The 14853-nt window shown below is 38.7% G+C and overlaps 1 protein-coding gene across 1 annotated transcript; it reads right to left on the bottom strand.

Annotated features, from left to right (window-relative positions):
* Positions 1-9641: 9641 nt before the first annotated feature.
* LOC149181024 (uncharacterized) lies at positions 9642-10757 on the bottom strand. The gene has a single exon (XM_089414064.1). The coding sequence runs from the start codon at positions 10755-10757 to the stop codon at positions 9642-9644; it is 1116 nt and encodes a 371-aa protein (XP_089270190.1).
* Between the last annotated feature and the right edge of the window lie 4096 nt (positions 10758-14853).

Genomic DNA, 14853 nt, shown 5'->3' with positions numbered 1-14853 from the left:
TTAGCCTGCGATGAGAGCGGTTTCCTCTCTCATCCGCTGGACACGTGTCATTCAACGTATGGCATCGCTTGGTCTTCTGACAAATTTGCTTACTGCCCAAAACGCCTCCGATATTCCGCCAGTTTTGGAGTGCGGGACCCACCTATCGTTTTAGCGCTTTTCCCATGGTTTTCTGATTTCCCCTTGTGACCGAGTGCTTGGGGTTTTTCCTTCTCTAGGGGTTTTTCCCAGTGATGCGCGATTAGAAACAACCTCTGTTTCTAGGTTTTAGCCTCCCAACTGCCATTTTTGCACCATGCACAGTTTCCATGGGCCAACGGTCAAGCGCTTTGACTAAAGGTCCTCATTGCTCCATGCTGGCTGCAATATTCGATTATACAGAGGTTATTTCTGATAGCTTATTGTCTACAAGATTTGAACTGCGGCATGAGTTTCTTTATAGAGTTTGGGTAACTTTAAGAGGGTTTAAGGATCCAATTCGGATCAACTCTAGGAAAAATAGAAGTGTTTTGAAGGCACTCAATACCTCTTTCATATCCTTAATTCCAAAACAGGATAATGCTATGGCACCAGACAGATTCAGACCAATAGCATTATGCAATGTGGTGTACAAAATAACTTCCAAAATAATTTCCAACAGGCTTAAACCCCTTCTTCCAACTCTCATATCTGAGGAACAAACTGGGTATGTGGAAGGCAGACAAATTCTCAACAATATCATTCAAGCGCACGAGGTGGTTCAATCACTTATAAGCAATAGTCAGGCGGGAATGATTATATAGCTTGAATTAGAAAAGGCTTATGATAAGCTAAGTTGGGCTTAAATAAGGAGAGTTCTTATAGCATATGGATTTGACTATAACTGGGTAAGATGGGTAATGGCCCTTGTAACTACCTCTAGTTTTTCAATCTTGTTAAATGGTTCACCATCCAAGCCCTTTAATCCCACGAGAGGTCTCAGACAAGGAGATCCTCTCTCACACTTCCTCTTCATTCTCATGATGGAAAGGCTAGGCAAAGCTATCAAATCTGCCAAAGCTGAAGGCAAAATCCAGGGTCTCAAACTCACCATGATCGGAGATGCTTTGACCCATCAACAATTTGTGGATGATACTATGCTATAGGGTATACCTACAGTCAGGGAAGCTCTAGCCTACAAACAAATCCTAAAAAACTTTGCAATGGCTGCGGGCACAGAGGTAAGCCTTACAAAATCAAAGATTTTATTTTTTAATACTGACATTGCTATTCAGAGAAATATATCCAGAATTCTATCCTTTCAAAGAGATATGCTACCCTCCAAATATTTGGGAGTATCACTAACAGACAAACCTATGAGTAAGATAGTTTGGGAGCCTGTGATTAATAAGCTACAGGACAAAATATGGAAATGGACAAGTAGGTCTTTGAACTTAGCAGGACGACTAATAGTCACAAAATATGTCCTACAAACTATCCCCATCTTTATGTTTTCAACCCTTCTAGCTCCTAAAGGAGTTATGTAACTATGCAGAAATATCCAAAAAGATTTTCTTTGGGGAAAAGGGGAAGAGAAAAAAAATGGGCCTTGGTAGCCTGGGAAAAAATCTGTAAACCTAAGACTCATGGAGGTTTGGGACTGGATGATCCTGAAATGCTAAACAAAGTTTTGGGGGCAAAACTATGGTGGAGATGGCTAAAAGATTCAGCTTCCCCTTGGGCCCAAATTTGGAAATAGAAATATGCAAACAATTGGAAAGACAAGGATCACATTAGAATGTCTGGGATCATCAAAAGCTCCCACATTTGGAACAAATCTTGGGAGAATAGAGCCATTGTTCAGAAACACAGTTTCTGGGAAATTAGAGATGGAAACCTTGCATGGTTTTGGGAGGATAAGTGGCAACAGGAACCTATATTGTTAAGAGAAGAATTTTCAAATCTCAAGAATGATACTGACAACAAAAGGTTACTCAGAGTAAATGACTTCTGGGATCAGGAAAGAAGCGAGGGAAAATGGAGGATATGGAAGAACCTGGTATATAGTGATGAACCCCCCTTGAAAGCACAGGTAGAAACTCTAACAACCATCCTCGAATAGAGAAAGATTCTAAGATCAGCAGATTCAAACCAGCTGAGATGGGGCAATAACAATGAAGGCACCTTTAACCTCAAAGAAGCCAAGCGCATAGCCCTTGGGCTTGACTTTCCAAACCCTGATTAGGTATGGAAGGACCTATGGTAGAACCAAAGCTGGATGAAGATCAAACTACTCATGTGTTTAGTGGAGCATAAAAAAATTCTAACTTGGGAAAACCTTAGGAAAAGAGGGGTCGCTGGTCCATATAAATGACAGCTATGTGAATTACAAGAAGAAACTACAGACCATCTTCTCAACCTCTGCCCATTCACATCCACATTATGGAATTGGATTGCTTCAATATTCAAACAAATAGACAGGGACATGGGTAGCATTACCAGCACCTTAAAGAAGTGGAGGAAAAATTTCTCTGATAATGAAATAGTCAACAAAGCTTGGGCTTTAGCTCCAAGCTTTCTAATCTGGGATGTCTGGAAAGAACGCAACAACAGAATATTCAAAAACAGGAAAGGTTCTTCCCAGAGCATCATGGCACAGATTTTAAGACAGCTCAATGAGACGGTAGGAACCCTCATTAAAAACCCCCCTGAGAACCAACCTAAAGATACTGATGTGCAGATACTAATACAGTTGGGTCTGCAGGGGCTTATCCCAAAGGGAAAAAACAAAAATGCAAATCACATAATTGCTGATAAGGATTTCTGGCAACCTCCCCCTCAAGGTTTTATGAAATGCAATATAGATGGGGCCTCAAAAGGAAACCCGGGCATGGCTGGTTATGGAGGAGTGATAAGGGATGAAAAGGGTTGTAGAGAAATCATCTTTCACAGTAATTTGGGGAAAGCCACAAACAATATGGCAAGTCTCATGGCCTTTGAGAAATGCCTAGAAATCTTGAGGGACTCAAATCTTCATAACATTGTAACTGAAGCTAATTTCGAATTGATTATTAATTAGGTCAAGAAAATTTGCTATGGCTCAGCTCCATAAAAAGTTTCGAGACATTAGAGGCTTCTGCAAGTCTATCAAAGGATTCAATCCCACCTGTAGAATATGAGAACCCTGAGTTTCACTCATGTGCGCTGAACTTCCAACAAATTAGCGGACATCTTAGCTAATGAAGGCGTACTTTGTGCTAAAAGAAACAATAAATATAAATGGATAGAGACCCCCCAGGGTAGATTGAGGGAAGAGTGTCTCAGACAGGTGAACGCGGACCGGGAGCTCTATCAGAGCAGGGGATACTAGCAGGTTGTAGACTTCTGGAAACAGTTGATTTTTAGTCCACATGAAGCAGCAGTTCAGGGATATAAACGAAAAGAATGGCCGGTCCTTAGGCCGGAATATGTGCCCAAAACTCTACAAACCCAAGGTTCTCGGGTGGGTTTCAATTGATAGCACAAGTATTTACATGAATTTGAATTATACTACAGATCGCCTTTTCATTGGCTATGCAGGGAGCTTGGTTAAAGTGCGAGCAGATAGGAGAAATAGCAGCAATCTTATCAATTCCGCGTGGCAAATAGCAAGGTGGTTACCAAGCCAAATGGACCCGAAATCAACTTTAACAATAGCTTTATTAGGCTTCGGGTCCGAAAGTAGTGTTAAACATTGGGCAAGTTACGGTGTGATTCACTTGAATCTGGTGTATTTCGGGCAAACTACATGCGCGAGGGTTATCAGCCAAATAGACACAAAATTTTTATAGAGCGGTCTCTAAATGCTTATCGGGTCTGATTCAAGAGTTAAAGGGTGTGCGTGTTAGTGGTCCGATATTGTTCTTGAGTGTTAGATCTTTGATAACAGATCAAATGGTCTAGGTGTTCAATTATCTTTTGTGGTTTCGACGTCATGATTTTGTGGGCCCTGAGCCCGGTTAGTGGGCCTTAGGCTCGGTTTCCTAGGCTATATGTGGCCCACATCTCATTTGTACATTTTGTAATTTGGTTTTATTATCTATTTGAATAGAAGGTCCGACGCTTAATTCAACAAAAAAAGAAAGTAAAATTTAATATATTTTTATTTCAATTATAAATTGTGTATTGTATTTTTTAAATTATGAAAATAAATTAAATACAAAACATTATTATTAATGAATATACTACAAACAAAATAACATCGTGTTAATTTAAAATATTTTTATTTCTATCGTGAAATATGTGTATTTAATAGGATTGTAAATTTTACTTCATATTCAACTATCTGTGTTTACTAAGATATTAAAAAACCATGTGTTTTTTAACATGTTAGATATTTAATAATATTCATAAGAATATAAGCTTATAAGGATGATCCACTGTCCTCTTTCGTATGATTTAGGACTGTTTTTAAAAGACACATGAAGACTAACATATGTTGCTATGGACATGATGAAAGGTTTTTTTGCTTTTTTGTTTATGTACTAGATATCAACAATATAATAATAACTAATTTTTTTTTCTTGAAAAAAATTGTTAATTTTACTTTTTATAAGTTGGATATCAAAATTTATTATAAACCTAAACTCAAAAATCAACCTATACAAAATTTAACTATCAAACTGAAATTAATATCTTGTTTTCTCATTACCAAGATGTCCAAGGGTAATCTAGGTATGAGATTCCATTGGAAAGTGTTATTCTCTGTAGTAGTTTATTTCTAAAAGAGTTCAAAATTTAGGATACAGTTACTCCATAAATTAAAACATCCTTTTCCACTTCATCTTTACACCACTCAGACCAATATTGTATATGTTAAAATTTATATTATTTCCATTCCCATTTATATATATATATATATTATTTTTCTATTTACATCTCAAGTATCTATCAACATATACAATATATTATTGAGATCCTAAAAACTTTCTGAACACAAAAAGTTATCACATCAATTTCATGGTGCACATGGCATGTATTATTATTTTGTATTTTTTCTCAATTTATAGGGTTAGTTTAAGTATTTTTATATTTATTGATTACAAATTCAGCTTATTAATAAAATTGTTAATTTTAATTTTTATTGATTGTAAATTCAGTATATCAATTAACTTTACTCTCCTCTTTATTATTATCAACTATCAACCTAAATTCACAACTCAATTTATAAAAAATTAACTGTTAACTAAAATAATGTTTTATTATCCAATTACCTGGCAGTGATCCAGGGGTGAGACTCCATTGGAAAGTATTATTTTCTGGCAGAGTTCGTTCAAGATTTAGCCTAGTGTTACTCCCTAAAGTTAAAACATGCTTCCCCATCTGAACATTACAACAGGCGTTCTGTTGGGTGTGGGCCATGAAGGATAAGATAGCGTCGAAGCTCCAAGCGTGCACGGCACGGCAAGCAAGATCGTCCACTAATTTGTTGGAATATAGATTAGCGCCAAAAGGATACCAATTAAACAATGATCAAAATGCGTCTAACTGATTCCCACCTCAATTGGTGGACACTGGGACGCTGATAATGGATGCAAACAGTTTTAGCATAAACTAAATTAAATATTATTCATTGGGTAATCATTACATATATTATATATACCATTAATATTAATAATTTTATGAATAATATTTATTAATAAAGTTATAAAGTATAAAAGTTTAATACAAATTAATTATTCATTCAACATATTATATCTTCTTGTTTTATGATATGATTTTTTTATTTTTTTGTCAAATCCTTTTCTAATGGTATCCCATTAACCATTTTTTTATATTTATTTATTTTTTTAATTTTTTTGTCCTTCTAGAATTATTTTAATCTTGTTAATTTTATGACCAAACCATTAGTATTAATATTCTATTCATTAATAGGGACGAAAATGACTATATAAGTTTTAATTAATTATTTTATTAATCCACTGATTATAACTTCTTAGTTTTTAATAATGTTTAATTAGTTAATTTAATCTAGTTAATTTTTGGGATTTGAATTGGACCAAACTATTAATATTGATATTTTATATAATTCATTAATGGTGTTATAAAGAGATTTTATTTTATTTTTTCTAAATTGGACTATTTCTATATTAAAAAAATAGAGTATTTTACAGCAGGCCGCAGCCTTGAAAGATCTAGCCAATACCGTGGCTTTTTAGCATACGCATATGACAGAGTTGCATTAGATCAGCATGATTTTGGTTCGAATGGAAATTAAACTCCGGTTTGCGCATGTCTCGGCTGAAACCTGAATGCGCCTGACGCTTGCACTGTCCATTCGGTGGAAGGGAGTGTTTCTGTCTGTCTTCCTGACCAACATTACGCTGCCAGCTATGAGCGTTCTCCAGCTCAGAGGTGGGCCTGTGTGAACAGAGGAGGACCGCCTTCATTGACTTGCGAAGCCCGTTTCGAGCCTTAGGGAGAGGAGCTGGACATTGGCGGTGACCAATGGCCCCTGTATGTGACCCATTGCCTGACATCTTCAACCTTATCCTGCTAGCTTTCCGATCAGCGCCTCTCTGCCTGGATTGAAAAGTCCTGTTGCGCCAGAGCGATGCATTCCTTCTGTAGCTGTTCATCATTTGTATCACTGAGAGGGCCTGAGAAGTTGTAAATCTGCTGACTGACCCCCTGGTTGGCCATTATGTCTGCCACTTTGTTGGCTGTGCGTCTTATGTGCCTGAAAGTGATGCTTCGGGGAATCCGCAGTCTTTCCTCCATCTGCTCCAATCTGCTGAGTAATCTCCAACTTGTGGCTGTTTTGGAAGCTGGGGAGCCTGCCTGGATTCTGATGACCACTGCTATTATTATAAGGGAGTCTCCTTCAACCTCAAGAGGATATAAGTTTTCTTGCTCTGCTATGCAGATACCTTTCCAGATTCCTTCCAGCTCCACTGCATTGTTGGTGTCGATGCCGATATTGCCGTGATAAATGTGTCTGATTGTCCCTATTTCATCTCTGAAGACTCCTCCGTAACCAGCAGGTCCTGGGTTTCCCTTAGCCGTGCCATCAAAGTTTAATTTGAACGAATTGGGAGCAGGGGGAAACCAGAATAGAGGAGAGGCAGAGCTAGACGGGGAACAGGGGTTGATTTGGACCGGAGAGGAAAAGTCCATGTTCCAGGCATTTAAGATAAGGCGTTCCTGAGGGAGTTCTGGCAGGTCCGCCGGTTGCCATTGTCTTAATGCTAGAGTCTCTCGGAGATTGTGCTAGAGGAGAAGCCATAGAGTGTCGATAGGCTTGCTGGAGTTGTTGAAGACCCTATTGTTTCTCTCTTTCCATAATATCCAATAAGTGAAGCCTGGGATGAGGTTCCATAGCGAGTTTAACAAAGAGCTTTGAAAGGGATGCCTTGGCCAGTTTCTGATGGTTTCTGCAATATCTCCTTGTCTTCTGCCAGATCTTCTGTTGCAGTTATCAATTTTCTCCCATAGGAGAGTAGCAAGAGGACAAGTATCCATTAGATGCACAGCTATTTCTGCATTGAGGTTGCAGTTAGGACATCTTGAAGGTCCTATGAAGCCTCGTTTTTGCAGCTTGTCCCATGTCAGAATGCGTTGTTTGCCTAGCAGCATTAAGAAAGTGGAGACCTTGGGCCATATACCTGGTCGCCATACTTGCTCCCAGAGTTTGTCTTTGTTTGCCTGCGTGGGAGTGTAGCACAGGTGATGTGCTTCCTTCATGGTAAACATACCTTTAGGTGTGTGACCCCAGCGAAGCTTGTCCTGTTGATCAGATTGCTTGATTTTCCTTTGATTCAGCTCCTGCTCTATCTCTGTGTAGGATTCACCTTGCCAGTTGGCCTGCCAAGTGCTTGCTGATTTCCAGCAGTGAAAATCGTGAGATGTTTGTTGTTGCCAGAATTGATGAACGTTGATAAGATCAACATGCTGCATATGAGCCTGCCACCTTGGCTTGTAAAAGAGAGACACTAGTTTTGGGAGTTGCTGCCATGAATCCTCCCAAAATCTAGCTGAGGTACCCGAGTGCACTTCCCAGAAGCTGTGTTCCTGTATGAAGGCACTGTGGAGCTTGGCCGCATTCCAAATCAGGGAACCGGGAGTTGTAGGGCAGATTCTAATAAGATCTTTCCATTGGCATCCAGGTACATATTTTGCTTGCCAAAGACGAGCCCAGGGAGTGTGTGGTTTGGAGAGCCAGTTCCACCATACTCGGGCTCCCATTGTGTTGTTACTTTGGAGGGGATCTCGCAGTCCTAACCCGCCGATTGCTTTTGGTTGACAGACTTCATTCCAATTTACCAGTGCCCATTTCCTGTTGAGACCAGAGGAGCCCCACAAAAAGTTTCTCTGCAGATTGCGGATGCTTTTAAGAACCCATTTTGGAGCAGCTAAAACAGAAAAGAGATATAGGGGCATTGCCTGGAGAACGGATTTTATGAGGATTAGTCTGCTGGCCATATTGAGCGAGCGAAAAGTCCATGAGGAGAGCCTAGATTCCAGCTTGTCTATGAGGGTTCTCCAAGAGGCATTTTTAATAGCTGAGTCCAGGAGAGGAGCTCCCAGATATTTCGAAGGGAGCGTTGCAATGGAGTATCCCAAAATTCTTGCTATGTTTCTTTGAGTGGAGGCCGGAGTATGAAAGAAGAAAAGCTGGGATTTGGAAGCATTGATAGAGGTGCCAGAGGCTTCAGAAAAGAGAGAAAGAAGATCTTTGAAGGCAGAGGCTTCGTGAGATGAAGGGTGTCCGAAGAGCATGGTGTCATCAACAAACTGTTGGTGAGACAAAGGGTGAAGACCATGAAGAGAGATGCCTTTCAGGGTTTGAGAAGAGATAGCTGAGTGGAGCAAACGGCTGAGGCCTTCAGCCATTAGAACAAAAAGAAAAGGGGAGAGGGGGTCCCCTTGATGGATTCCACGAGAGGGGCGGAAGGGCTTAAAGGGATAACCATTGAGTAGGATTGAGAAGCTGGGTGAAGAGATGAGGTTCATAATCCATCTAGTCCATGTTGCATTAAAGCCAAACACCAGTAACATCTGTTGTATATAAGACCAACTGAGTTTATCAAATGCTTTTGAAAGATCAAGCTTCAGAATCATACGTGGCTTTTTTAGAAGCTTCAGTGAATGAATCACCTCGTTTGAGAGAATTATGCCGTCCATTATTTGTCTCCCCTCTACATAGCCAGTCTGCTCCGACGAGATTAGGAGTGGGAGAAGGGGTTTGAGCCTGTTGGCTAAGACTTTGGAAATAAGTTTGTAGATGACGTTACATAGTGCAATAGGCCTGTATTTGTCGGGTGTGTTTGATCCAACCCCTTTGGGAATTAACGCTAAGAAGGTGGAGTTAAGCGAAGGGAGAATCCAATGCATTATCTGTGATTCCTCCACTAATTCCCAAACTTCTGTGCTAATCAGCTCCCAAAATTCATGAAAAAAATTTGTTGTGAACCCGTCAGGACCTGGTGCTTTTCCATCTTTGATTTGAGCCATAGCCTCTTCCACTTCTTTCATTGAGATGGGTTGAAGCAACTGTTTGTTGTGGTCTTCCGTAATTATTTTAGGGATGAGCTGTGTAATTTTTTTAATAGCCTGATCTCTGCTTTCTGGTTGTTCCTTAAGGATTTCCTGAAAGTGTTCTTGGAATTCCTTTTCCATTTCTTCATGCTTTTCTAATTTCCCCCCTACCTGTTGTTAATGAATGCTATATTATTGTGCATCCTCCTTTGGATTGCGGATCTGTGGAAAAACTTCGTGTTTTTCTCCCCCTCCTTTAGCCAGCGAATGCGAGATTTCTGCCGCCACAGAGTTTCTTCCTGCTGTCTGCGTGTCTCGATTTCAGTCCAAAGGATCTGCTCCTGGTGCGCTCTGTCTCCTGTTCGCCCCTCCATAATAATCTTCTGTTGTAAAGTGCACATTTGCTGCTCCAATTTTTTTCGCTGCTCAAATATATTGCCGAATTGGGTATGATTCCAATTTTTGAGAACCTGTTTGAGACTTTTCAATTTCTGTTGAAATTGGAACATTTTGGTTCCTTCAGAGGGTTTGAAGGTTTTCCATGCCTCCTTCACCACTGATTTGAAATTGGGGTTGGTGAACCAAAACGCCTCAAATCGAAAGGGTCTGTTGCTTTTTGTGCCTGGGCGTGCCCATTGCAGCATAATGGGCCAGTGGTCGGATCCTCCGTGGGGCACAATAGAGGCGTGAAAATCCCCTCCAAGGTGTATGGCATTGTCCGAAATAAGAAAGCGATCCAGTCTTGAGGCGATGTGCTGAGATCCACTGCGTTTATTGGACCAGGTATAGACTCCATTTGAGGTGTGAATGTCCATGAGGTGATTATTTTGAATAAAATTACGAAAGCCAATACTGTCTCCTTCTAATTTCGTTCTGCCGCCGCTTTTTTCTTCCAGGGCTCTGATGATGTTGAAATCGCCCCCTCCAATCCAAAGTGGAAATTGTCTGTTTGAATTCAGAGTCGTGAGAGTATCCAGAAGCGCCAGTTTCTGATTTAATTGTTGCGGGAAGTAGACGTTTGAAAGGTGACCATGAATGTCTGTTCCTGTGAGATGAAAAGTGGCTTGGATAAAGAAATGAGAAGCGTGGAAATCATGAAGAGTGAGTAGTTGTGGGTTCCAAATGATCGCTAGTCCCCCCGATGCGCCTGAGGCATCCACAGTGACTGAGCTGCAGCCGGCCCAGATCTTTCTCAGAATCTTTTCTAAGATGGTACTGTTGCTTTTTGTTTCTTGAAGAAAAACTATGGAGGGCTTTTCTTGTTGTATCACATTTTTTAACATTCTATGTTTGGAAGCACTGTTCAATCCTCTTACATTCCAGGAAAGAAGCTTCATGAGGAACTGTGGGGTTGAGATTTGTAGAACTTTGTCAGCTTAGGAAATCTTCCAGATTCCATGAGCAATTCTCCTAGTATGATGGTCCTCTGCAGGTCCGTTTTGCGCCCTCTTTTTTTTGTTTCTTTTAGGATTTTCTTTCCATCCCATGGGATTCCTGCTTGTATTCCTAAGCATTTGTTGTGATGCGCTTTGCTGAGAACTCCTTCTAGCCTTTCAATTTACCATGGAGGTATTGAGTTGTACTCTTTTTGTTTGCAGGCTGTCTCCAGCTTGGGTATGTCTAGACCTTCTAAGCTAATACTCTCTGGATCTTCATCCATTTTTGAGGGCATGTTTTGTTCTTCCCTGAGAGTATTGTCCTGAGTGCTGAGGATTAGAGCCGCTTCCAGATCCATTGAAGAAGGTTGCGCTGCATTCTCTGGTTCTGATATCTTATGAGCAGGGGAGATGGGAAGGCTTGAAGGATCTGAGTCAGCTGAAGGAAGAGGAAGCTTGAGGATCCTGGAGGGAGAAGGTAGTTCAGCGTTATCCAAGGATGAAGCTGGAGGATTTTCAGAAGGTTCACTAGGGGTGAGTATTGCAAATCTGTTCTGGGAGTCTAGCTTTTTGGAGCTATCAGGGGCAGGGGTAGATTTCTTTGCATGACGATGGCGATTAGGGATTTTGATGAAGCCTTCTGAGTCTGTGCTTGGATCATTGACAGGGGGTTTGGGTTGAGGATTGAGGGGACAATCCCTGAAGAGATGGCCATGCTCATGGCACTTCCTGCAACGAAAAGGAATGTGCTCATAATCTAAAGATTGAATCCACTCAAAGTCGTCGTGGAAAAGACTTACCGAATCTGCAAGATCTTTGGAAAGGTGCATTTGGACACAGATCCGGGCGTAAGAAGTGTATCTGCGAGTTTTAGTTTCCTCAGAAGCTTTGATGAAGGTCCCCAGGCTGTTGCCTATGTCCCTTAGAGTTTCCTCCTTCCAATATTCTGCAGGGAGGGAATACATTCGTATCCAGAGAGGAGCCTAGCTAAAATCCTCCTTGTCTGGATCGAATCTTTCTTTCCATTCTCTTAAGTACAGTCTAAAAGAATTAAATAAATATGGACCTCCTTCAAATATTCGAGATTTGTCCTCCAGACAGCTAAAGATTGCCGTGAAGAAGCCTTTGGGGCCAAGATGCAAAGTGACTTGTCCCTTAGGCTTCCATTTTGAAGTGATCCAGCCATGCAGGGCCTTTTCAGAAGGCCAGAATCCGAGGAACTTGCCGATGAGTGCATGATCCCTCATAAATTGAATTTCGCCATTGATTCGTTCGCTGGGTAGATCGACTTTGATTCTTTCAGCCTTTTTTGGTATGCATGTGGCTGAAGTCACCTTTGTTTGTGTCTTAGGAGCTTTCTTATTCCCGCCACTGTCTTTGCCAGTGTCATCGCATGTAACAACAGTTTCTTCTTCATTGGTAGCCGGATCTGGTCCTTGCTCTGTTTCAGGGAGGCTTGCTGGTTTGTGCAGAGGATCATTGTGTTTTTTCCTTGAGTTGTCAGAGGTTGAGCCAAAGTATGGAGGGGGGGAGGATCCCGCCCCTCCTGGGAGCGCAGTCATGGAGAACCTTCAGTCAGGGCGCTTCAGATTGAAGGTTGAGCGCTGCGTGAAGCAGGGGTTTCAGAATGGAGAGCCGAGGCGATTTCAAATCGCATTTGCAGAGCGCGCTTTTCATTTTTTCAGTTATTACTTTATAAAGAGCTTTTATTAATCAACTTATTGTTAACTTTAGTTTACAATAAAGTCTGGAAAAAGTTCAAAAACCCTAAGGGTTACTCAGTAACAGGAGAAACCCTCACAAACAAGAGAAACACGACCATAAAGGGATCCCTTCCTTAGGATTTTTGATATGTTGAGGGTTACTCTGTAACAGAAGAAACCCTAACAAACAAGAGAAACATAACTTTAATGGGGTCCCTTCCTTAGGATTTTAGATATGTTGAAACCTCGTAGACAACATTTATAATTATTTTAATATCTTAATAAAGAGAGTAAAAAAGTAAAATAAAATAGGTATATAAATACTATTTTTTCAATAAATGTATAAAAAAATAACAATAAATATGTTAATAAATGAAAAAAATAATAAATTAAATATATTAATAATAGATTAATAAATTTATAAATAAATATAGTAATAAAATATTTGTAAATATTTAATTATAAATAAATAAAAGATAAATAAATTTAATGTTTAATTTAATAAATAAATAAATAAAATTAAAATATCTATATAAAAAAGAAATTTTAGATTATATTAAATATTAAATTAATATAAAATATGGAATAATTTTTTAAATTTAAAGTAATATTAAATGAATTAGTAAATTAAATTAAAGTATTAATAAAATAAAAAATAAAATAAATAAATACTTGAGTTTATAATATCAATATCTTGGCTTTATTTATCTAAGGGTTCATATTCCTAGGGTATAATATTATTCATAGGGTTTATAAAATGTATCCTAGGGTTTATTAGTCCTTTGAGTTTATAATATTTAATTTATGCTCTATTAGTCCCTTGGGTTTATAATATCAATTGCTTGGCTTTATTAATCTAAGGGTTCATAATATTAATCCTATGTTTATCATACTAATCTAAGGGTTTATAATATTAATCTAAGGGTTCATATTCCTAGGGTATAATATTAATCATAAGCTTTACAATATTAATCCTAGGGTTTATTAGTCCTTTGGGTTTATAATATTAATCCTAGGGTTTATTAGTCCCTTGGGTTTATAATATTAAACTTAGGGTTTATTAGTCCCTTGGGTTTATTAGTCCTTTGGGTTTTTAATATTAATCCTAGAGTATATTAGTCTCTTGGGTTCATTACTCCTCTCGGTTTATAATATCAATCCCTTGGTTTTATTAATCTAAGGGTTTATATTCCTAAGGTATAATAGTAATCATAGGGTTTACAATATTAATCCTAAGGTTTATTAGTCTTTTCGTTTTATAATATTAATCCTAGGGTTTATTAGTCCTTTGGATTTATAATATTAAACTTAGGATTTATTAGTCCTTTGGGTTTATAATATTAATCCTAAGGTTTACTAGTCTCTTACTCCTCTAGGTTTATAATACCAATTTCTTTGGTTTATTAATCTAAGGGTTCATATTCCTATAGTGTAATATTATTCATAGGGTATATAATATAAATCCTTAGGTTCAATATAAATCCATTATGTTTATAATCATGGTCAATCATGGTCCAACATCACATTGTGAATAAGATTTTCTTAATATGAAATTCAACCATGGTCCAATGTCACATTACGACAAAGATTGTTTCGAAATGAAAATCAATCATGCTCAACCATGGTCCAAATTCCTGTTGTGACAAAGATTTGCTCAATATGAAAATGAACAATGGTCATCCATATTTATTTTAGGGCTTATAATATTTATCTTATGGTTTATATGCCTTGGGTTTATAATATTAATCCCTTGGGTTTAATATTTTTTTCCTTGGGTTTATAATACTTTGGTATTTTAGAATTAGTCCCCCTTGGGTTTATTAATCTAAGGGTTAATATCCCTAGGGTATAATATTTTTTTTTGTTAAGCTTGGGAGGACCATTCCATTTCGTATTAAACAAAGACAAACTTACACCACATAGATTGACCAAGTGGCCTCAACTTGCCTCGAAGGGAAACCAAGTCTGTTAGCCACTTGTTCGCGTTATAAGCCATCCAAAAATAGTAAATTCTTAATCTATCTAGCCAAGCTATATTTGTCTCTGTTTCATGTCCATGCACTACATATCTATCTAAACTCATATTTGCATAACAAAAATTAAAATCTATCCACATAAAACAAAAATATGCATAGGTAAGAGTCTATCCCTTCTGCTCCTCCGATGCAGATTCAACAGGTGTCGGATCTTTGGCAGATGCCTCATTCAGTTCCAATATGCAAGGGATGTGGTGGTCAATTATGTCTAACCTAATGTCTTGTTTATGCAGCTGGAAGAGGATTTTATGGAAATCCTGCTTG

Source organism: Pinus tabuliformis, chromosome 3_2 (genome assembly GCF_031772625.1).
Source record: "Pinus tabuliformis cultivar Carrire ecotype Pingquan chromosome 3_2, CPIR1, whole genome shotgun sequence".
Lineage (NCBI taxonomy): Eukaryota > Viridiplantae > Streptophyta > Pinopsida > Pinales > Pinaceae > Pinus > Pinus tabuliformis.
Note: the sequence above shows the minus strand (reverse complement) of the source record. Positions and strands in the feature narration are given on the sequence as shown.

Coding starts and splice junctions, on each gene's coding strand:
- LOC149181024 (XM_089414064.1), bottom strand. CDS start 10,757: ATGTTAAAAAATGTGATACAACAAGAAAAGCCCTCCATAGTTTTTCTT.